The sequence below is a fragment of the Ammospiza caudacuta genome, chromosome 25, assembly GCF_027887145.1.
Source record: "Ammospiza caudacuta isolate bAmmCau1 chromosome 25, bAmmCau1.pri, whole genome shotgun sequence".
NCBI lineage: Eukaryota > Metazoa > Chordata > Aves > Passeriformes > Passerellidae > Ammospiza > Ammospiza caudacuta.
Window position 1 is genome coordinate 1,786,660 of NC_080617.1, and position 23,507 is coordinate 1,810,166.

At 50.4% G+C, this 23,507-nt stretch overlaps 1 protein-coding gene across 1 annotated transcript; it reads right to left on the reverse strand.

Moving 5' to 3' along the window:
- Nucleotides 1-23,481, reverse strand: MATN1 (matrilin 1). Its single transcript, XM_058819837.1, has 8 exons — nt 23,394-23,481; nt 18,828-19,174; nt 12,502-12,724; nt 8,755-8,880; nt 8,098-8,511; nt 4,582-4,734; nt 2,225-2,305; nt 1-50 (listed from the first exon to the last, which is right to left on the reverse strand). Exons 1-8 carry the CDS (start codon nt 23,479-23,481, stop codon nt 1-3), a joined length of 1,482 nt encoding a protein of 493 aa, XP_058675820.1.
- Between the last annotated feature and the right edge of the window lie 26 nt (nt 23,482-23,507).

A 23,507-nucleotide genomic window follows, 5' to 3' on the forward strand; every position in this document is an offset into this window, starting at 1 on the left:
TTAGATGATCTTGTTCTCCAGGGCTTCGATTCTTTTGGCCACAGCTTCCAGTGAGGAGGAATTAAGGAGGAAAAGCAGCAATTTTTCTGGGAATGCTGGGAGGGAGACTTTTTATGTGGGCACAGAGTGATGGGCCAAGGTTTTAACTAAAAGAGGAGAGATTTAGATGGGATTTTGGGAAAGAATTATTCCCTGGCAGGGTGGGCAGGGGCTGGGCTGGAATTGCCAGAGCAGCTGTGGCTGCCCCTGGAGCCCTGGCAGTGCCCAAGGCCAGGCTGGGCATTGGGGCTGGCAGCACCTGGCACAGTGGCAGGTGTCCCTGGGCTGCAATCAGCTGCCATTGAAGATCCCTTCCCACCCAAACCACTCTGGCATTCACATTCCTGAACCAAGGATGGAAACCAGCACCAAAACCCATTGCAGCAAATGGAGAAAGGAAAGGAAAGAATGATTGCCTGGCTGGTTCCAGGTGCCCCCAGTGCCATTTGCCACAGGGGGTTTGTAGGCTGGCAAGGCCTGGTTAGAGAGGTTTGGGCTGTGCCAGGGTGCCCAGAGCAGCTGTGGCTGCCCCTGGCAGTGCCCAAGGCCAGGCTGGGCTGGCACAGTGGGAGGTGTCCCTGACAGGGCAGGGGTGGCACTGGGAGGAATTTTAAGGTCCCTTCCACCCAAACCTCTCAATGATTCCCCAGTCCCAGGCTGGGCAAGGATGGGAGCAGCAGCAGAGGGGATCTGTGCCCATCCCCTCTGGTTTCCCAGAGCTCCCAGGCTGGTGGAGCTCCCTGCAGGAAGCAGCTCCTGTGCTCACACATCCTCCCACTGCCCAGGCTCACTCCCAGAGGAGGAGGGAAAGGAGGGGCTGACAGAGCCCCTGACCCTGAGAAGAGCAGCAAGAGCTTTTCCTGGCGTTCCAGAACAATTTTCTGCTCCTCTCACTGATTCCTGTTCACGGTGTGCCTGGAGAGCCACCCACCAGGTGGGAGCTGTGACTTCCCGTGGCCTCTGGACCACGCAGGTCACAAATCTCACCCAGATCTCACTCCTGGGAGGAGGAACGGAGCTGTGCCACAGCAGGGCCCAGAAATGTGTGAAGAAATCAGAATGTTCCTTTTAAAATTAGATCCTCTCCTGATCCTCAGTGGTGAGACATCTCCCCTGCCCTTGCGAGCCACCCCGAGGCTCCGTGAATTCTGTTTCTCAAAAGTTTTAATCCTACTCACAATTTTTTGGTGGATTTTTCTCTCTTTCTGCCACTTAGTGAAAGGCCCAGCATGGCAGGACTCAGTCCCACCAGGTGGGTTCTGATGGGATCCAACTCCCCTGGCTGGAGACGCTTCCAGAGAACAATCCCATCAGGATTTATCTCCCAGCACTGAGTTTTGGCCAGCTGGGAGAACCTGGGATGGGTGGATGTCACAGACATCTTTTCATTAAAAATCCTTCTTGGAGATTTTTTTCCTTCTGAGAAACTGAAGGGCCTCAGGAACAAAATGTAAACAATGATTATCTGCTGCTGTGGAATGCAACAGGTGCATCTGTGATTGGTCTCATGTGGATGTTTGGAATTAATGGCTAATCACGGCACAGCTGGCTCTCTCTCTGTCCAAGCTACAAACCTTTGTTATCATTTTTTTCTGTTCTTAGCCAGCCTTCTGATGAGAGCTTTTTCTTCTATTCTTTCAGTATAGTTTTAAAATATATAATAAAATAATATATATATGATAAAATATAATATATGTATAATAAAATAATAAATCAGCCTTCTGTAACATAGAGTCAGATCTACGTCTTTTCCCTCATCCTAAGACCCCTGTGACCACTGTCACAGGGGGCTGTGTCCATCTGGATTATCCACACCACCCTCCTACACTCTGAGGTGTTGTGATATCCCTCTGTCCCCGCAGTCCATGAAGAATTTGTGTTGGATGTTTGCTCCGAAGGAACCCCCTGCCTCCCATTCCCGCTGCCTCAGGACCCATCTCCCCACAACCCCAGAATCCCAGAGCTTGGAAAAGCTTGGAAAAGTCCTCCAGGGCCATCAAATCCAACTTTCAACCATCCCCTACCTTGTCACCAGCCTGGAGCTCTGAGTGCCAGATTTCACCCCCAGGTGCCTCATTCCCACCTTCCTGAGCCCCAACCCAACTCCATCCCCCGGGACAGACCTTCCCCATGGTCCCTCTGCATTGCCAGCCCACCCAGTCCTGGCCACACTTCCAAAGGATATGTTTCTGCTGCAAGGAATTGATGAGCTCTTCTACTTTGGTCTGGAACTTCATGATGGATTTGCACTCACACGGATCTTCCTCTGTGGGTCACAACAGCAAGAGGATGAGTGGCACAAAAAAGTGGATTTAATCAAAATCCCTGAGCCCAGTGAAACAGCACAATTCTTATTTTCTATGTCAGAAACAGGAAGGAAATCAAAATATAATTATTTCTAATTATCTGATTGATGCCTTCTAGTTTAACCTCAGATGAACAGAGAATGTCACATTTTTCTGTTATTCCAGCCATGTAAGTCTTTCCTGGGTTTCCGTCTCTCTGGAAACCCAGTGAGCTCTGCTCCTGATGCTTCAAGTTTGCCCTAAAATTGGAGTTTGACCAAATAAAACCAACCTCTGTCTCCCCAACAAGATCCAATAAAAACTGGAGGCACTGCTGCCATCAGGACTGCTTTGAGCTTTGCTTCAGTAACTCCACTCCTTGAGGGGGTGGAACCACGAGCGTTAATCACTTTGCTAATTTATGTCACTAATTTACATCTGTTCTTCAAGGAAAATTAACTCAGACTGGAACAGAAGGAAAAAAATGCCTGGGAAAGAAAGGGAGGGGTTACAAGGCCACTCTGAGCAAAGGAGGAGTAAATAAAAGACAGAATTTTTAAAGGAAATTAATCACTTACACCAAAACTCAACAGGTCTAAACTAGCCAGGTGTAACCTAAAGCTGGAGATTACCAAAAGATTTTATGGCAGCTGCTGAGAAATACAAGCTGGCACTGGGCATGGAAAAAAGGCAAATATCTCCTTGCCTTCCTTTTTATTTTAATACTTAAATGTAAACATATTTATCCAAATTAATATTTTACAAACAAACAGTTTTTCTGAAATTTACTTTTTTCTTTGAAGGCTGAAGATTAAATGTATTTGAATGATTTTAAAGTACAATTTGTTGGGGGTTTCATACATATCCCATCCTTTGTTCTTAGATGGATCCTAATTTTTTAATGAGACTTGTCAAAGAGTCCCTGCCTTGCAATCCTGGCTCTGCACACATGGGGATTATCCCTCTCCAGCTTCTCCAGGAGGAAAGGAAATCCCATCTTAAGGAACCTGGAGACAAATTCATCATTTCTGAAGAAAAAGAAGGGCAGAAAGGTGGAGGAGAAAGGAAGGCGATGGAGATTGGGGAGAGGGGGACACGTCTGAGGTGTGGAGGCTGCTTTGCCTCAGGTAACCACCCAAAATATCAATGTCTCCTGATGCTCCCGTGTGTTCTGCCAGCTCCACACACTGGGAACTGGAGATTTTTATCACATCCACCTAAAAGGGCATTCTCATCCCTCTACTCCAGGCTGCAAATGCTGTCACTGAACCCCTCCCTCCCCAATCCCCCTCCCACCAGCACAGACCTTCAGCTGCAGCTTCTCCAGGGGCATTTCCACCCCTTCTGTCCAGCCTTGAACACTGACTGAACCCCTCCATCCCAGCTGGGATAAATGAGTCATTAAATGGCTGACTCTCACAACTAAAAGGCAAATATTATGAATATGTTAAGAGAAGTTTTAGAGATTTACAGTTGTGTTTTACCCCCTTGTGTTGTTCTCAGGGGTGCCCTGGGTGGGTTTGGGACATTTGGGAGGGTCCCTCGTTCCCATGGCAACAGCTGCCCCCCAATCCAGGTGCCAGGCAGGGATCTCCACCCCTGGGCAGGGAAGGAGGAGTCATGGACAGAACTTTGGGGGGATAAAGGGTTAAAAGGTGAAACCTCCGTGGTGTGGGTGAGCACATGGTGGGGAACATCCTCTGCTCCTGGTGCTATGATATTTTCTCTATTCAGTCTGCTGTTGTGGATTTGATAAGGTCTTAATAAACCTTTTACATTTTTGGAAGTGAGCATCATTTTTCTTACCAGTCCTCTCTTACCAAGGGTCCTTATCGAGGATCTGCAGCTTCTCCAAGGCCATTTCCATCCCTCTGCTCCATCCCAATCCCCTCTCACCAACACAGACTGAAGACCTGCAGCTTCTCCAAGGGCATTTCCATCCCTCCACTCCCGCCTTGACTGAACCCCTCCATCCCCACTGCCTCTCACCAGCACAGATCTCCATCTACAGTTTCTCCAAGGCCATTTCCATCCCTCTGCTCCATCCCAATCCCCTCTCACCAACACAGACTGAAGACCTGCAGCTTCTCCAAGGGCATTTTCATCTCTCTGCTCCAGCCTTCAAACACTGGGACAAAGCCCCTCCATCCCAGTCCCCTCTCACCACACAGATCTTCACCTGGTGGGTTCTGGAGGGGCATTTCCCCCCTCTGCTCCACCCTTCAGATGCTGTGGCTGAACCCCAGCCCCCTCTCACCAACACAGATCTTCATCTGCAGCTTCTTCCCGATCTTGCTGATGGTCCTGAAGTCAGCAGTGTAGAAATAATGCTCAGCCACGGGTTCTGAGGCGATCTCCCTCAGCTCATCCTCCACAGCGTTGCCCACTCCCACGGCAAACATCCGAAATCCTGCCAGGAACGGGATCCTGTGAGCACCACGGGGCTGGCACGGGGCCACCCTGCCAGGCTGGGCATCCCTGAGCCCCCAGCCCCACACAGCTCCAGATCCTCACTGAGAATTGCCCCCTGAGAGAGTCTGTCTGAATTTTCCCTCATCTGCCTCACAATTGTCATTTGAGGACCACTGAAGAGAAGACTCCCCTGTCTTCTCTGTAGGAGAAAGTCACAAGGTCCTGAGACCTGAGAGCACAGTGCTAAGCTATTGTTCACAGGTGTTTGCTGTATGCTGCACTGAGCCCAATGAGAACAGTGCAACAACAGCCTTGGCAGCTGTCCCACCTCTCGGCCTGGCTGGACTTCTCCTGAGTTTCAGGTGGTCTCCCACAGAAGACCCTCACCTGTTTTACAACCACCGTGTCAGACAGACTGAGATGTAAGGAGCCTCTCCATCAAGGACTGAGACATGGAACCCCCGTGTGAAAAGGCCCCTCTGCTCCTTCCAAGGACTGAGACATGGAACCCCCAGCCCGGGGCAGGTGTGTGGGGGAGGCAAGCTGGCCAAAGCGAGATGTTTGCCTGCAGGTTGTGACCACTGGACCACGAATACAATGGCTCTTGTTTACTGCTGAGAGCATGGACTGCCTGTTACATCTATCAAGAACTGCTGAGAGCATGGACTACCTGCTACATCTATTCCTTATTGTATCTGTTCCCCCCCACCCCCCTCACAATTTCCAATAGAATTATCATAATAAAAACCTCTGAGTTAGCGAGAGATTTTGAGATCTCTCTGACAAAACAGGCGGATCCTCGACTGGACTGGACCAAAGGACTTCGTCTCTACATTTGGTAGCTATATCCCCCTCTTTCTCTCTCTTTCTCTATCTTTTCTCTCCCTTAATCCCTCTATTGCATTTTGCTGTGGTTATTCAATAAAGGTGCATTTGTTTTGATTATTACTGCACCTTTATTATTATACCCTGTGCCATGTTGGTTTTTTGCACCCTGAGATCAAATCCATGAACCATCACAAAACCTGTCTGTGAGGACAGATCGTGACACCCCCTCCACCCCCACTATTCCAGACTCCTTTCAGCCAGGTCAAACAGGCTAAAAATAATTTTAGAGGCAGAAATTTTATTAAAATTTACCAGGCCATGGACATAGTGGCCATAAGAACAAGGTTTTGGAGATGCTCCTTTCAGCCAGGTCAAACAGGGGCCAAAATATTTTTGCAGACAGAGTTTAAATAGAATTTCCCCGCCAATGACAACAAGAGCAAGGTTTTGGAGATGCAAGAAAGGGCAGGTGATGGTAACACCATGCCACTGATATGGAAGTGATAATGTAGGAAAAGGGACCTGTGGGAGTTTCCAGAACAGCTCAGCCACTGTTAATCATCCCTGTTAACGAGCCCCTGAGTGGCAAAGTCCTCCTGCAGTGGAGCAGAACTGAGCTCTGTCCAAAATTGCCCCCACTGGGAGTTCACAACTTGTCCTGCTCTGTCAGGAGATTGATCTGCATTAAACCTGTTTCTGTTGAACTGAAATGCAATTTCCCCATTTTGGGTGGTATTAATTAGCCCTGATTTGAAATACTTGTCTCTACTTGTCCATGCCCAGGCACAGGAAATGTTTCCCTGATCCCCTTTGTGCCTTTCTTTCTCTGGATATATCCAATATGTGTTGTTTTGCCGAGGCTCAGCTCACTGAACAATTTTGCAGTCTCATTTTAAGCACTTGTTTATCCCACAGCAATAACTCATGGACAGATAAGAGATTTCCTTGCAGGGACAAGAGAGGAGAGAGAGACAAGGCACAAAGTTTTATCACCAGGGAGGAATAAATTCTATAAATACACTTTATAAGAACCTTTTGTTTTATAAGAGCTGAACAGCCCCATAAGATGTCAGAGTGCTTTGTAAACATTGGTTTTTCACGAGCTCCCTGACCTTTCTGGTTATGTGCTGGCCCCGAGTCCCATCTAGTGGTGGAGAGCGAAGTTAAAAGGAAGGGAAGGATTCAGCAATTCCTGAGTAAATTCCCAGGGGCTGGATGCATTTAACACGGGGTGTCAGAGCCTGGGAATGTGCTCAGAGGGTCAGCAGAGGGGCAGCTCTCAAGGCATTAATATTTCATGGGGCTCAGGCACAGGAATCCATCAGTGTGTGGCCACTGAGTGTTTTTCCTACAACAGCAGCTGAGGAAAAATCCTTATTAATGTGCCTGAGGTTCCTCCTTAACCCATGTCTGGGATTTGTTTATTGTTTTGTTGCTTTTTCTCTGCCTTTTCCAGGCCTTGAGGCTGATGCAGCCCAGCCACACTTGGCCCTACAAATCCTGGGGTTGGTTGTGTTTGCCCCCGTGTGCCTCTGGTGCTGGCCCTACAAACCCTGGGGTTAGTTGTCCTTGCTTTGGGGTTCATTGTGTGCCTCTGGTGCTGGGCTGGGCTTCCTGACCAGCCCCAGACAAATCCCAGAGTGGGTAAGGGCTGGGTTAGGAGGGACCTTGAAGCTCCTCTGCTCCACCATCTTCCACCGTCCCAGATTGCTCCAAGCCCTGTCCAACCCTAATGGTGCTGAAACCTCCAAATTCCAAATTCCCCCTGCAGCTTCCTTCCACATTTGTGTGGAGCAATTAGACCTGGGTGCATCCCATTGCAGGGGGTGCAACTCCACCCTGTCCATCTCATTCCAGGGGGTAAAACTCCATCCTGTCCATCCCATCCCAAGGGGGTGGAACTCCATCCTGTCCATCTCATTCCAGGGGGTAAAACTCCATCCTGTCCATCCCATCCCAAGGGGATGGAATTCCATCTTGTCCGTCTCATTCCAGGGGGTAAAACTCCATCCTGTCCATCCCATTCCAGGGGGTAAAACTCCATGCTGTCCATCCCATCCCAAGGGGATGGAATTCCATCTTGTCCATCTCATTCCAGGGATTGGAATTTCACTCTGTCCATCCCATTCCATTCCACCCCACCCCATCCCATCCCATCCCATCCCATCCCATCCCATCCCATCCCATCCCATCCCATCCCATCCCATCCCATCCCATCCCATCCCATCCTAAGGGATGCAACTCCACCCTGTCCATCCCATCCCAACTCCACCCTGTCCATCCCAAACTCCACCCTGACCAGCAGAAACTCCTCCAAAGACACAGAGGGGAACTAAAACCAGCTCTTAGCAAACCAAGGTACACCTGACACCCAGACTGAGGTGCTCCAGATTCTCTGTGAGCAAGGATAGTCAGGGAATATCTCCCCAGAATTACTCAGTATAATCTGTGTGTATCCCAAGACACAGATCCAGGGGAAAAGTCCTGCCTGGGCCAAGGGAGAAATAAGCCCCAGGGAGTTGAGGAGCCCTACCTGAGTCCTTGGCTTTCTTGGCAGCATCTGAGATATAATCCTGTGAGCGCCCATCAGTGAAGACAATCCCCACCTTGGGGACGCCGGGCCGGGCTCCGTTGATGACGGAGAAGGAGCTGTCAACGAGGTACTTGAGAGCCTGGCCTGTCATGGTGCCCTTCTCCATGTAGGACATTTTCTTCACTGCTGCTTTGATGTCCTTCTTGCTCTTGAACTGGCCCAGGGGGAACTCCTGCCGGACGGAGCTGGAGTACTGCACCAGCCCCACCTGCGCCTGCTTGTCCGACACCTCCAGAGAATCCACGATCTGGTTGATGAATTTCTTCACCAGCTCAAAGTTCTCAGGCCTCACGCTCTTGGAGCCATCGATGAGGAACACAAGATCCAGAGCAGACCCCAAGCCACCATTGCAAGCTGAAGGAAAAGATGAGAAGAAGGCAGAACAAAACAGCAGCAAAGGCCTCAATAAATGATGTAGGAAAATAGAACCCTAATGCCATTTATTGCTGAGCGTTAATCAATGAAAACCCAACAAGAGAGCACAGCAATGTTTTGAAAGTGATTCTGGCTTGTAAGAGAAGGGTTTCCCTTTCTGCCTTCCCTGAGCAGAACATCCCAGTGCTGTCACCACCATCCCCTCAGGGAGCCATCACGTACCAGTGCAGGTCTTGCCGTCGCTGTTGAGGCTGAAGCCGTCCCTGCAGGCACACCTGTAGGCCCCTGGGGTGCTGACACACACCTGCTCACAGTCATGGTCCCCCGTGGCACACAGGTCAGACACCACTGCAAGGAGAGGAGGGGGTGGCTTCAAGCAGGGGCCTCCCCACCCACACCCAGCTCTGCACAGCCCCACATTGGCCCCATAATTAACTCTGCTTTGCAATGGGACACAGCTCATTGAGTCTGGACGGTGCTGAGGCAGAGTCTGAGGCTGGAAATGGGGCTGTGTGTGTTCTGTGCCCACCTGTCAGAGCTGGGGCAGTTCTCTGCTGTGCTTGGGGCAGTTTTCTTCATCTCTCCCACAGCCAATCCTCCCTCCAGGAGATCTCTGCTCTCCATGGCCACTGAGTGTCCCTGCAGGGCTGATCCAATTCCAGCATCCCATGGGCAGATGCTGCGCCCAGGGCAGGAGCCAAGCATTCCTGCCTGGATGCAATCTGAGCCTGGCACAGCACAGCAGCCTTTGCCCCCTGCATTGCCAGAGGAGCAGCTTTCTGCTGCCCTGCATGGCCAGAGGGAGCCCAGGCCCATCTGCAGCAGCCCTGGAGCTGCAGAGGAAAACTCCCCCCTTGTGCAGGATCCCTGCTGCAGCAGAGCCACAGCTGGCACTGCAGGAGGGCTGAGCCCCCATGGCATGGGGCTGTGCCACCAGCCTGAGCCACAGCGTGCCAGGGCCTGCTCTCACTCTGGCAGGGATTTGTTTTGTATTACTGCATTTTTATTTTATTTTTATTTTATTTTTAGTTTTTCCCTAATAAAGAACTGTTATTCTTATATCTTTGCCCGAGAGCCCCTTAATTTCAAAATTACAATAATTCAGAGGGAGGGGGTTTGCATTTTCCATTTCAGGGAAGGTTCCTTCCTTCCTCAGCAGACACCTGGCTGTTCAAACCAAGACAGGCACAAAGACAAGGAAGAAATTCCCACAAGTCTCGATGCTCCAAGGCACAGCCAGGACTGGAAATCTTCCCTGAGGGCAAACCCAGCTGGGTGTGGGGCAAATCACAGCACTCCTCACTCTGCAAAGCCCCTGGGTGAGCTTTGGGTCCCAGCTGCCCCCCAGGCTGCCCAGTGCCCAATTTTTGCAGCTCTGCAGTACAATCCTGAGCAGGGAGCTCAGCTGCCCTTCCTGCACAGCATTCATGTGTGAACACACCTGGGATTCACCTCAGAGCTCTCCCTGCATGTGCAGCTCTCAGATCCCTGCTCTCCAAACCCTCCTGCTGCCCCTCCTGCCCTGCTGTGGCTCCTGGGATGCTGAGCAAGCAGCAGCTGAGTGGCAGCACCGGGAGCTGGGGGGTGACAGTGTCACCCCGAAGATGGCAAACAAACTCCAGAGCAAACAGGGCTGCGGAGGAAAATTCAGCTACAAATGCCAGGGAAAATGTGCAGAAATCCAGGCACTGGGTTGTAGTGAACGAATGGGAGGTGGAGCTGAGTCTTTCTGAGCTCAGGTTTGTTATTTTGAGCCATTTGTGTTCTGCTCTACTCATATTCTGTACATTTTTTTGGCCTTTCCACTTCCAGCGACTGTGCCAGCACTGGTAGATTGTTCCAGCCCAGATCATTGGGAATTTCAGTGCCCCTGGAGCTGCCTGTGGTTCAGTGCTTTGGTTAATCTCACCACAGGCTGGAGCACCAAGGGTTTCCCGTGTCCCCATGAATTTGCTGGGCACTGTAGGAAGCACTTTTCCCTGCTCTCAGTCCCACAGATCCTGTGTTGTGTCCGAGCAGGGGGTCTGGGTCCATCCCTAGCATGGTTTAGGGCAGCTGCACATGCAGAGCAGGGTAACAGAGACTTGGGCATTCCCCCAGGGCTGTCCTCTGCTCCCTGCATCAGCCCTGAGTGCTTCCCTCACCTCCCAGGGCTTTCCCATGGGAAGAGCTTTGCCATCTGCACAGGGAGGCTCAGGAAGGATTTTCCCCACAACTTCAAACCACACTGTGAGGCCTCGGCACTGCTGCTGCCTCCTGATCCCAGGGCAGCCCATAGAAACAAACATTCATGGCCTGGATTCCACTCCTCAAATTCTGTCTCTCTCCCTCCCTTTGTCTGAGGTGTTTGTTCCCTCTGCCATGAGCTGCTGCTGCAGTGATAGCTGGTAATGCCTGACTCATTCTGTGCTATCACCTGAGGATAATTTCCCTCCTTTCCACAGAGGAGCCAAATTTCCATGACAAAAAGCTGCTCCCCTTCATCACTTTCAGCCTTGGAGCTGGACCAGGAGGTTTTACGCCTGTCAGAAACTGGGAGATCTCCAGGCCCAGCCGTGTGTGTTTGGAGTTCCAGGTGGATCACACCTTTCAGTAAGTGTTGCCACACATTTTTCCTTCCAGGGAAAGGCCCCTGGCCCTCTTCTGCTGACAGAAAATGGGAATTTATGGCCCATTCCTGCTGCCTTGGGGCACATTTGGAAGAAATAAAATATTCCCAGTCCTTCAGCATCTCCTGTAGGAGAAAAGCTGCATTTGTAGGATGGTGTTTGGAGGATGCTGTTTTGTAGGATATTGTTTTTGTAGGATGGGGTTTGGAGGATTGAGTTTGGAGGATGGTGGTTTTATAGGATGGTGGTTTTAGCATGCTGTTTTCATAGGATGGCAGTTTTAGGATGCTGTTTTTATAATATTTTGGTTTTAAGATGATGTTTTTAGGATGCTCAGGCTCCTTTGATGTGCTGTGCAGACAGGAATTAGATCCTGCTCCAGCCAGGAGAGATTCCTGCCCCACAAGGCTTCCAACCCCAAAAGCAGCTTTAGGCAAAGGCAGCTCAGCCTCTGACAGGAACTGGGACCACCCCAGCTGAACTGGGAATTCTGGTGGCAATGCTGGTGGGGGGAAATACAAAACAAATTCTCTCCACTGCCCCAAAAGGGTGTGATTTCAGTGTGCTAAAACCCTCTTCTCCAGGTTGTTTTCCAGTGCCTCCAGGAGTGTGTGGATCGTGTTTACAAACTCTCCAGTGCCGGTGAAATCTGGAGATTTCTTTAACCAAAACCTGAAATCCCCTGAGCAAAACCCTGCAGTTCTGGAAAGGCAACCTCAAAGAGCCCCTGATTTTCACAGGGCTCTGAACCTGCAGGGCTTGGAGCAAGGAAGCAGAGGGGTGAAGGGTGGTCACAGGTACAGCTTCCATGGGAAAGGCTGGAGCAGGACTTTGGAAAAGGGTCTGGAGGGACAGGACACAGGGAATGGCTCTCCACTGCCAGAGGCAGGGATGGATGGGATACTGGGAAGGAATCCATCCCTGTGAGGGTGGGCAGGCCCTGGCACAGGGTGAAGGCTCCAGGCAGAGCTCAGAGCCCTTGCAGGGCCTGAAGGGGCTCCAGGAGAGCTGCAGAGGGACTGGGGACAAGGATGGAGGGACAGGAGCCAGGGAATGGCTGCCAGTGCCAGAGGGCAGGGCTGGATGGGATCTTGGCAATTGGGAATTGTTCCCTGGCAGGGTGGGCAGGGGCTGGGCTGGAATTGCCAGAGCAGCTGTGGCTGCCCCTGGAGCCCTGGCAGTGCCCAAGGCCAGGCTGGAGCACCCGGCACAGTGGCAGGTGTCCCTGCCATGGCAGGGATGGAGTGGGATGTGCTCTCCAATCCCTTCCCACCCAAATCATTCCAGGATTCTCTGCAGAGCTTCAAGGTCCTTCCCACCCAAACCATTCCCAATTCCAGCTGCCCTGGCCAGGACTCACCACAGAAAGCCTCCTGGAACTTGTGGGTCAGCTTCTCAATGACACTGTAGCTCTCCACGTAGTCCACGTGCTCGTCCAGGGGCTCGCTGGCCATCTGCCTCAGCGTGCCCATGTCCACCCTGCCCACGCCGATGGCGAAGATCTCGATGCCCGCGGCCCTGGCCCGGGCGGACACGTCCTGCACCCCGTCCTGGGGCCGCCCATCCGTCACCACGATGGCCACCTGCAGGGGAGCGATGGGATGGGATGGGATGGGATGGGATGGGATGGGATGGGATGGGATGGGATGGGATGGGACAGCCTGCCTGGGCACTGGGATCCTTGTTTGTGTTCCCAGAATGCTGGTGGGACAGGCTGGGGTACGAGGGAAGGGCTTGCATTTCTAAAATTAAGGGAAAAGGGAATCCCACCAGCTTTTCCCATTCTTTGGAGATCACACCAACCATGGTTTTTTGAGGTGGAATTTGTTTCTTTCCGAGATGAAAAAGTTAAACTGCCAAAGATTGATGTCTTCACCAAGGGACCACTGACAGGGATTGATGGTTTCACCAAGGGACGATTGCTATGGATCGAATGGCTTCACCAAGGGACAACTGTCAGGGATTGATGGTTTCACCAAGGGACAGTACCAGGGATTGATGGTTTCACCAAGGGACGATTGCCATGGATCGAATGGCTTCACCAAGGGACAACTGTCAGGGATCAATGGTTTCACCAAGGGACAGCTGCCATAGATTGAATGGTTTCACCAAAGGACAACTGGTGCATCCCCCTCCAAGGAAACTAAATTAAAATTTATGTTGTTCATGGCCAAACTTGAGCTCAAGCCAAACTGAAGATCTTCAGGACACTCCGGACAAGCCCAGCTGAGTGTGGGCCTTCACAGCCTCTCAGGAAATGCCACGGAAATGTGAGATGAAGGGCTCATCCCATTTATAGGTGGAGGAGCAGAAGGATGGAACTGGAACCATCTCCATGGGGAGAGAGGGAAGAGGCCTGAGGTCACACTGTGTGTCAGGGCCTGCCAGGGTTTGTGATTCTCTGTTCCAAATTAACAGCAGGGATTAAACCCCACCCCTGCTAGCCCCAGCATTAAAGTGGCAGCTGGTTTAAGTGGGAACTGGATTTCAGCTTGGATTAAATGGTGCCTTGAACCAGCTAAAAGCCTCGCAGAGTCCTGCTCCTGGTTTATCCCTTTCCCTCTTTATTTTTCTTCTGAAAGAGACTTTGTCACAAGACCTGAATTCTTGCTCTTTGCCAATTCTTCTGCCCCTGCCACTTTTCCTTACAACCAATTTATTGTGACACCACTGTTGACTCCAAAGGAATGGCTTGGGCTGGAATGCAGAATGGGGAAAGAGCTTTCTCTCTGTAAAAACCAGGAGAAACAGGAAAAATGTGGAGCTTTGCAATCTATTTTCAGCTGTTTTTCTGCACTTCCTAAGGGCTGCACAATTAAAAATTCCCAGGAGCATCATAATTCTGCAACTGGTGCTTCCGCGGGGGGAAAAATAAACAAATTCAAGCCTTGCTCTTCTAGTGTGACAAAAATAAGGCAAAGCAGCCCCTGTGGCAGGTGTGGGGGAATGGACGTGCCCAAGGGTTTTCCTGGGGTGGGATTGGATCCGTGCGTGCAATGGAGCCTTTTGCCAGGAGAGAGAGCCCTCGGCTCAGCCTCAGCTCCGGCCGGGCTGCTCCGCCCCAGCAGCGCCAGCAGCACCAGGGGCTGCCGGGGAGAGACCCCAGAGCACGGCGGGCAGGGGCAGGCAGCCATCAAATCAGGGGTCAGAGAAGATATCAAATCAGGGAATGAGGAGGTAACAAATCAGGGATCGGAGGAGTCATCAAATCAGAGATCGGAGGAGATATCAAATCAAGGATCAGAGGCGTTATCAAATCAGGGATTGGAGGGGTTATCAAATCGGGGAATGAGAGGAGTCATCAAATCAGGGAATGAGAAGAGATATCAAATCAGGGAATGAGAAGAGATATCAAATCAGGGAGTGAGGAGATATCAAATCAGGGAATGAGAAGAGATATCAAATCAGGGAGTGAGGAGATATCAAATCAGGCATCAGAGCAGTCATCAAATCAGGGATCAGAGGCGTTATCAAATCAGGGAATGAGGAGAGTTATCAAACAGGGAATGAGGGGAGTTATCAAATCAGGGATCTGAGGGGTCATCAAATCAGAGAGCAAGGCATCATCAAATAAGGGAGCAAGGCATCATCAAATCAGGGAGCAAGGCATCATCAAATCAGGGAGCAAGGCATCATCAAATCAGGGATCACAGGAGATATCAAATCAGGGAATGAGAAGAGATATCAAATCAGGGAGTGAGGAGATATCAAATCAGGGAATGAGAAGAGATATCAAATCAGGGAGTGAGGAGATATCAAATCAGGCATCAGAGCAGTCATCAAATCAGGGATCAGAAGCGTTATCAAATCAGGGAATGAGGAGAGTTATCAAACAGGGAATGAGGGGAGTTATCAAATCAGGGATCTGAGGGGTCATCAAATCAGAGAGCAAGGCATCATCAAATAAGGGAGCAAGGCATCATCAAATCAGGGAGCAAGGCATCATCAAATCAGGGAGCAAGGCATCATCAAATCAGGGATCACAGGAGATATCAAATCAGGGAATGAGAAGAGATATCAAATCAGGGAGTGAGGAGATATCAAATCAGGGAATGAGAAGAGATATCAAATCAGGGAGTGAGGAGATATCAAATCAGGCATCAGAGCAGTCATCAAATCAGGGATCAGAAGCGTTATCAAATCAGGGAATGAGGAGAGTTATCAAACAGGTAATGAGGGGAGTTATCAAATCAGGGATCAGAGGGGTCATCAAATCAGAGAGCAAGGCATCATCAAATCAGGGAGCAAGGCATCATCAAATCAGGGAGCAAGGCATCATCAAATCAGGGAGCAAGGCATCATCAAATCAGGGATCACAGGAGATATCAAATCAGGGAATGAGAGGAGTTATCCAATCAGGGATCACAGGAGATATCACATCCAGGATCAGAGGAGTCATCAAATCAGGGAATGAGAGGAGTCAGCATATGAGGGATCAGAGGAGTCAGCAAATCAGGGAATGAGGGGAGTTATCAAATCAGGGAATGAGGAGTTATCAAATCAAATCAGGGATCAGAGATGTTATCAAATCAGGGAACAGAAGAGTTATCAAATCAGGCACCAAACCCTGCCAGCAGGTCCTGTCAGCAGCCGTGTGTCCTCCTGCAATTTTCTTCCTAAGTCAAGAAATTCTCCAGGTTTTATCTGCTCCTCTCCATCTTCAGCTAAGCCTGAGTCCAGCTAAACCCAAGCCCAGATAAGCCCTAGCCCAGATAAACCCCAGATGGGGTGGGGCTGCAGAGTCCACACATGGATGTGATGGGGAAGATCCTCATAATGCCTCTGTGTGGAAATCTGCCAGAAAGGACTCAAAATTCACATTGCTTTCTGCTCTGCTGTTGGAGAAAACAAAACTTCTGCATACAGAGTCTGGATTGGGAATTAATCAGAGAACCCATGGGGAAAATGAATGTAACAGTGAGAGGAAGCCAGGGCACCTGTCTGTGACAACCTGACAGAAAGAGTGTAAAAGTCTCTCTTAATATCACATTTGGTTAACCCAATCATCAGGAATTCCTGTTTTTTTTCCTAGGATTCTTACCATAAATATTTTCCCTGCATCCAGCCTGAGTCAATATGAAAAAATGTCCCTTTTTTATTATTACTATTTTCAAACCTACCTCCAAATTATTTGCAGTCTGAGTATCTCTGTAATTCCCTGCCATTGAAAAAGCTGAGTCCTGGTGCATGCCTGGTTTGGGAAAGGCCTGGAGGGAAAGAGCAGCCTCTGGATCCTGGGGAGGCTGGCACTGCTCAGCCATTTGAGGGGAATTATGAAAAGTGAAGCTTCTGCTGCCTCCAACAGCTGGATTTTGCCCTGATCCTCAGTTTTACCAGGGGAAGACTCAGAAATTTTGCTTTTCAAGGTCAAACCTTTTGCTCATTTAACCAGCAGCTTTCCCTGTGAATTCCTGACATTCTGGATCCCTCATCCTTCTGTCAGACAGAAATCCCACGTGGTCTGATACAATTTATTCCTGGTTATCTCAGACACTCGAGCATTCCTGAGCATTCCTGAGCATTCCCTGCTATCCCCAGCCCGGGCTGGCATTTCCCAGCTAATGAGGGAGTGATGGCTCATTATGCCCTGGGAACGTGATGTTCCAGCAGGCTCCAAGGAGAATCAGGCAGGAAGCTGCATAAAGCCCTGGATTTGCTCAGCAATTTGCCAATTTATTTGTTGTTCTTCCCTAAAAGATAAGGTGGAAGTAATTGGGCTTCCTGCGGCTTTTGAGGAAGGTGGGAGCAGGTTTTTCTCGGAGCTCCTCCAGAAACAAATTGTGCTTTTCCCTGCCCCGGGGTGACATTTGCTGCACAAAGTAAGAGCAAAGCACCGTGTGATGTTTTGGGATGTTGACAACAAGATTTGCACGAGGATTTGTTGGATTTCTGCTGTGGGAAGGAGCAAGGACCGTGTCCGGTGTTTCTGGAAGCTTCACCTCCCTAAATCCCTGTACGACCTGTTCCTCTTCCCAGGCAGGGGATGGGGTCACCCTGAGCAGAAGGGAAAAGATGCCTGGAATTCAAGACAGAGGGGGAAAGTGAAAAAATAACCAGGGAACCAAGAACACAAACGGTTGTGGAGTTTTCCACCTTGCAGACATTGAAAAGCCACCTGGGCATGGTCCTGGGCAGCCCCGCTGGAGATCAGGGTCAGCTCCAGAGACCCCTCCCAACCTCCTTCTGTGATTCTGCCTCATGGATCAGCTCCAGAGACCCCTCCCAACCTCCTTCTGTGATTCTGACTCATGGATCAGCTCCAGAGTGGAAGGGAAGAGGGAAACAAGGAGTGTTTTCCTTTTTCCCCCTTTTTTTAATGCCTCGGATAAATCATTCCAAAGCTCACTGCTCCAGCTCTTTCAGCTGTCAAGGAAAGGTTTCAGGGAGACCCTGGAAATCCATGGCAGTTTGTTCCATACAACCAGAGGTGACAGGAGACAGCAGGGCTTGGGGGAGCTGTCTAACAGCAGGAAAAGAGTGCATGAAGAGAGGGATGTTGAATGGTGTGGAAGAGATTCCAGAGATGAGGACCCAGCACTTTCATGGACAGCTCAGTGGAAATGTCTCTCCAATCTGCAGCAGCGGCCAATGCTGTGTGCAGCTGTCAGACTGCATTTAGAACAAAAACTGAGACAAAGACTGACTGTGTTATAATGAGTTTTGTATTTTCTTTCACTAAGCCCCAAAGATGAGTTTCAAGAAGAATTAAGATGTTTAAACCTCCCAGAGATTTTTCAAGAACGGAGAGATCTGAAGCTCCTAGAAGTTTTCAAGAATTTAGAAGTTTGAACTTCCCAGAGGATTCCAAGCAGAATTGAGAGGTTTGAACCTCCTGAAGGTTTCCAAGAATTGAGAGGTTTGGACCTCTCAGAGGATTCCAAGAATTGAGAGGTTTCAACCTCCCAGAGATTTGCAAGCAGAATTGAGAGGTTTGAACCTCTTGGAGGTTTCCAAGGATTGAGAGATTGGAACCTCCCAGAGAGGTCTTCAAGAATTGAGAAGTTTGAACCTCCCAGAGGTTTCCAAAAAGAGTTGAGAGGTTTGAACTTCCCAGAGGCTTCCAAGAATAGAGAGGTTTCAACCTCCCAGAGGTTTGCAAGAAGAATTGAGAGGTCTGAACTTCCCAGATGTTTCCAAGCGGAATTAAGATGTTTGAACCTCCCAGATGTTTCCAAGCAGAATTAAGATGTTTGAACCTCCCAGAGGTCTTCAAGAATTGAGAGGTCTGAAACTCTCAGAGGTTTTCAAGAATTGAGGGATTTGCACCTCCCAGAGGTTTCAAAGAAGAATTGAGAGGTGTGAACTTCCTGGAGGTTTTCAAACCTCCCGTTTGCATCTCCCAGAAGTTTCCAATCAGAATTGAGAGGTGTGAACTTCCTGGAGGTTTTCAAACCTCCCGTTTGCATCTCCCAGAAGTTTCCAATCAGAATTGAGAGGTGTGAACTTCCTGGAGGTTTTCAAACCTCCCGTTTGCACCTCCCAGAAGTTTCCAAGAAGAATTGACAGGCATGAACTTCCTGGAGGTTTTCAAACCTCCCATTTGCTCCTCCCAGAGGTTTCCACCTTCGACAATCAACCCTCAGGTGTCACACACAACCAAAACCTAAAAAAACCACCTTTCTGCTTTTCTCAACCACTCCACCACGAATCCCAAGCGAGGAGCTGGAGGAACCAGCCCCATTTTACCTTTTTGAAGTTGGGCGCGCTGCCCCTGGCGCCCTCGGCGGCGCTGAAGGCGCGGCTGACGGCAAACTGGATGGCCAGGCCGGTCATGGTGCCCGTGGAGAGGGGCTGGATCCTGCGCACGGCCTGCAGCAGCGCCGCCTTGCTCTGGGGGCCCTGCAGGGCCAGCTCGCTGCGCACGGCGCTGGCATAGTTGATGATGCCCACGCGGGTGGCGTTGGGGCCCACGTCCAGCGCCTCGATCACGCGCGACACGAACACCTTGATCTTCTCGAACTCGTGCGGCCGCACGCTGCGAGAGCTGTCGATGATGAACACCAGGTCCGTGGGCTTGGTCCTGCACAGGGTGCCTGGGGACAGCAGGGACAGAGGGGAAATCAAAGGGAAAGTGTCAAAGGAAAAGTGTCCTGAGAAGAAGAGATTGGTGCTGGTAAAGCAGCACTGGGTGGAGACGAGGATCAGGTTTTGGTCCGTTCTCTGTTTCACAGCTTTAACTGAATATTTTAAATGTTCTTAATGGTTTTCTAGGGAAGAAGATGAGTTCCTGGGGGGTGACATGGACATGTGGTGAGCAGAGTGTCTCTTGTCACCCAGGCTGTCTCTGAGGAAACCTCATCTGCCTAGGGCAGCACAGAGAGAAGGAGGGAGGGATAAATTTGTGGAATAGGGAGGGAGGGAGGGAGGAGGAAGGAAGGAAGGAAGGAAGGAAGGAAGGAAGGAAGGAAGGAAGGAAGGAAGGAAGGAAGGAAGGAAGGAAGGAAGGAAGGAAGGAAGGAAGGAAGGAAGGAAGGAAGGAAGGAAGGAAGGAAGGAAGGAAGGAAGGAAGGAAGGAAGGAAGGAAGGAAGGAAGGAAGGAAGGAAGGAAGGAAGGAAGGAAGGAAGGAAGGAAGGAAGGAAGGAAGGAAGGAAGGAAGGAAGGAAGGAAGGAAGGAAGGAAGGAAGGAAGGAAGGAAGGAAGGAAGGAAGGAAGGAAGGAAGGAAGGAAGGAAGGAAGGAAGGAAGGAAGGAAGGAAGGAAGGAAGGAAGGAAGGAAGGAAGGAAGGAAGGAAGGAAGGAAGGAAGGAAGGAAGGAAGGAAGGAAGGAAGGAAGGAAGGAAGGAAGGAAGGAAGGAAGGAAGGAAGGAAGGAAGGAAGGAAGGAAGGAAGGAAGGAAGGAAGGAAGGAAGGAAGGAAGGAAGGAAGGAAGGAAGGAAGGAAGGAAGGATGAAGCTGTGGTGTGAAACCTGAGCTGCATTTCTGCATCCAAAAAAAGGCTGGAAAGGAATTACTGCACCTCAGACCTGGATAACCAATCCCCACAGGTGTCAGTCAATGGGAATGGGACCAGCACCAGGCACAAGACTCAGCAATCAGCTGGGATTGGGAACAACGTTCCCAGGTCAAGGGTGAACATTCCCAGCAGAGCAGGAGACAGAGCCCTGTTATCCCATGATGGCACCAATAATAAACCCCAGTAACAGCACAGAGCTGGTTCACATCTGTCAGGGGGAAACAACAGAGAAATCTGGAACACATAATTGATAATTAATAATAGATAATTAATCTCTACAGCCCCATAAATACCCACAGTGAAAAGGAGAGGCTATCAGGAGGCATCAGCAATGCAACAAACTGAATAAATTGTTACTATTATTATTGTTTTAATTTCTCGCTTTCATGCCATTTTCCATCTTCATTTTCAGCTGTGGCAAGACATTAAAAAAAAAAAGGCTGGTGTTTTTTTATGATTTCCTAAAGGAATGGCCCCATTTCCTCCAGCAGATCTATGGCATCCTGTTCTTTTAAATTTTTTTCTTCTCATTTAGCCTGTCTCTGTCAAGTGCTCTGTTAATATTTGATTTCTGCAGGGCCCAGGGAGTTCCTGTCATAAAGGAGATTTCTGTGGACAGATTTTTAAATGGGAGCTTTTGGGCCAACAAATCTGCTCCAAATGATGGCATAAATATTACAGCTGGTCCTCAGTGTGAGATCTAATGGGTCTTTCAGTCTTTGAGGCAGATAAAAATAAATACTCAATGATGGATCTGTAAATGAAATAATCAGGTTTGTTTCCTGAGAGGCATCAAGGCTGAATCTGCTCCAGAAAGGTCTGGGAAGGTGGGAGCAAAGCAGGCAGTGGTCACTTTGTCAGGAACTCTAATTCCCACCACAATCCAATCTAACATATTCCCATATGGATGAACTTCATTTTCCCCCCATAATTCATTGCAAAGGAAGGAAAACTCCCAGGGAGATCCATCTGCAGCACTGGAATCCCTGTTCCAGGGGGGGCCAGTTTACAGGTGAGAAATGAAGGTCCAGGGAAAGGCTCAATTAATTCCTCCAGAAATAAAACACAAGTCCCCCTTTGTGCTGATGAATCATCCCTGGATTTAGTGACAAACCAAGCAGCAGAAGTTATTTTATTTCCGTAAGAACAGCTGGAGCCAATAGAAATTTTGAAGTCTATCTATTTTATTTATTTCTGCTTTGTGATTTGGCCCTAAATAAAAATTTCAAGCTGTTTTTATGAGAGTGGAGTTTATTTCAGAGAAGGGAAGAGTAAAGGAGGGATATCAGGTGGGAGATTTTTGGGATTTCAGCCATGGTCAGGGTCTGCAGGACAGGCCCATTCTCTGAAGGGGGTGACAGTCGCTTGCTCTGATTGGCACTTTGACTCAGCATAGTTTAGTTCAAATTGGAATTAAACCAGAAATAAAATCTTACTCTATATTTACAAATATCCACACTAGGAATCATTCAGGAAAAGCTGAATTAATGCCCTGACTTAGCAGAAAATTCCTCTCGGGGCATCTTTGTCATATCCATTAAAGCACTGGGAGAACAGTTCAGTAACCCAGGAGTAAAAGAGGTTTATTTTAGAGAGCTGACTGCTCACAGCAGGGCTCAGCTCAGTCACTACTCTGTTTCTCTTTGCACAGCAAAGAGAACCCTCCTTTCCCAAATTCCTGTGGAGAAAGGGCTCAGTTTATCTGCAATCCCCTCTCCCTCAGCCCCAGGTGCCTCTGCAGTCACTGTCACACCTGCACAGCTCAGGCTGCCCATGGCTGTGGCTGAGCCATCATCAGCACACCGTCCAAACATTTTGAATTCCCACAAGTCTGTCCTTGCAGCTGAGTTTGCCTCTCCTGCAGTGATTTCTGGAGAAATCCAGGAATCCCTGGGCTGCCTGGAGCCCGGGAAAGAGCAAAGATGCTCCTGAGGATCAGACGCTCCCTTCCTTTTGTGTCCAGCCCTATTCTGGTTATCCATCCCTTCCCTGGGTGCCCATCCCTTCCCTGAGTGTCCATCCCTTCCTTGCATGTCCAGCCCTGTCCTGAGTGTCCATCCCTGACCTGGGTGTCCATCCCTTCCTTGTGTGTCCATCCTTTCCTCGGGTGTCTATACCTTCCCTCAGTGTCCATCCCTTCCCGGGATGTCCATCCCTTCCCTGGGTGTCCATCCCTGCCCTTGGTGTCCATCTCTGCTTGGGTGTCCATCCCTGCCTGGGTGTCCATCCCTTCCTTGTGTGTCCATCCTTTCCTCGGGTGTCTATCCCTTCCCTCAGTGTCCATCTCTTCCCTGGATGTCCATCCCTTCCCTCAGTGTCCATCCCTTCCCGGGATGTCCATCCCTTCTCTGGGTGTCCATCCCTGCCTGGGTGTCCATCCCTTCCTCGGGTGTCTATCCCTTCCCTCAGTATCCATCCTTTCCCTGGATGTCCATCCCTTCCCTCAATGTCCATCCCTGCCTGGGTGTCCATCCCTTCCTCAGGTGTCCATCCCTTCCCTCAGTATCCATCCTTTCCCTGGATGTCCATCCCTTCCCTCAGTGTCCATCCCTTCCCTTGGTGTCCATCCCTTCCTTGGGTCTCCATCCCTTCCTTGGGTGTTCATCCCTTCCCTGGGTGTCCATCCCTTCCCTGAGTCTCCGTCCCTGCCCCGGGTGTCCATCCCTTCCCTGCATGTCCATCCCTTCCCTCAGCATCCATCCCTTCCCTGGGTGTCCATCCTTGTCCCGGATGTTCATCCCTGCCCGGGGTGTCCATCCTTTTCCCTGGGTGTCCATCCCTTGCTGGCCCTCATTCCAGGCTGGGTTTGGAGCCCGTGCAAGCTGCAGAGCAGGCAGCTCCCCTGCTCCTGGCTGCCCACCTGGGAAGCCAAACAGAGCAGGATTCGCTCAGGATCGGATGAAGGAAATCCAGGGAAAGTCCCATTCCCAGCAACCCGACCCAGCCCTCCTGCTCAGGAGGTGACCCCGGTGCTGGGCCAGCTCCTGCTCCAGCCCCTGTGGAGATGGAGAGGGGAGGGAAGGCAGAGCCCTTGTCCCATCTGGGCTTCCTCCAGCGCCAAGGGGTGACCGGGCCACCTGTGCTGTCCCCACGGAGCCACCCGTGCTGTCCTCACAGGAGCCACCTGTGCTGTCCCCACGGAGCCATCCCAGCCCCATGTCCCGCTGCCTTGGGGACACACCGGACGCAGCTCCTGCATTTCCCTGGCTGTTGCTGGGCACTCCTTACCCTTCCCCGTCCCCCGGCGGCACAGAGGGACCCCCAGCCCCCCCAGCCCCCCAGCCCCGGTCCCCACTCACCGCGGGGCTGCGGCGGGGCCCCGCAGGCGGCCGGGCTGTGCAGGAGCAGCAGCAGCGAGAGCAGCAGGGCACAGCAAATCCTGGCCATGGCTGAGCCGGGCTGCGAGTGCGGGG

Coding starts and splice junctions, on each gene's coding strand:
- MATN1 (XM_058819837.1), bottom strand. CDS start 23,481: ATGGCCAGGATTTGCTGTGCCCTGCTGCTCTCGCTGCTGCTGCTCCTG. Junction 8,881..12,501: donor GTTCCAGGAGGCTTTCTGTG/GTGAGTCCTGGC, acceptor CTCTCCTTGCAG/TGGTGTCTGACCTGTGTGCC. Junction 51..2,224: donor CAATTCCTTGCAGCAGAAAC/ATATCCTTTGGA, acceptor ATTCCTCCTCAC/TGGAAGCTGTGGCCAAAAGA.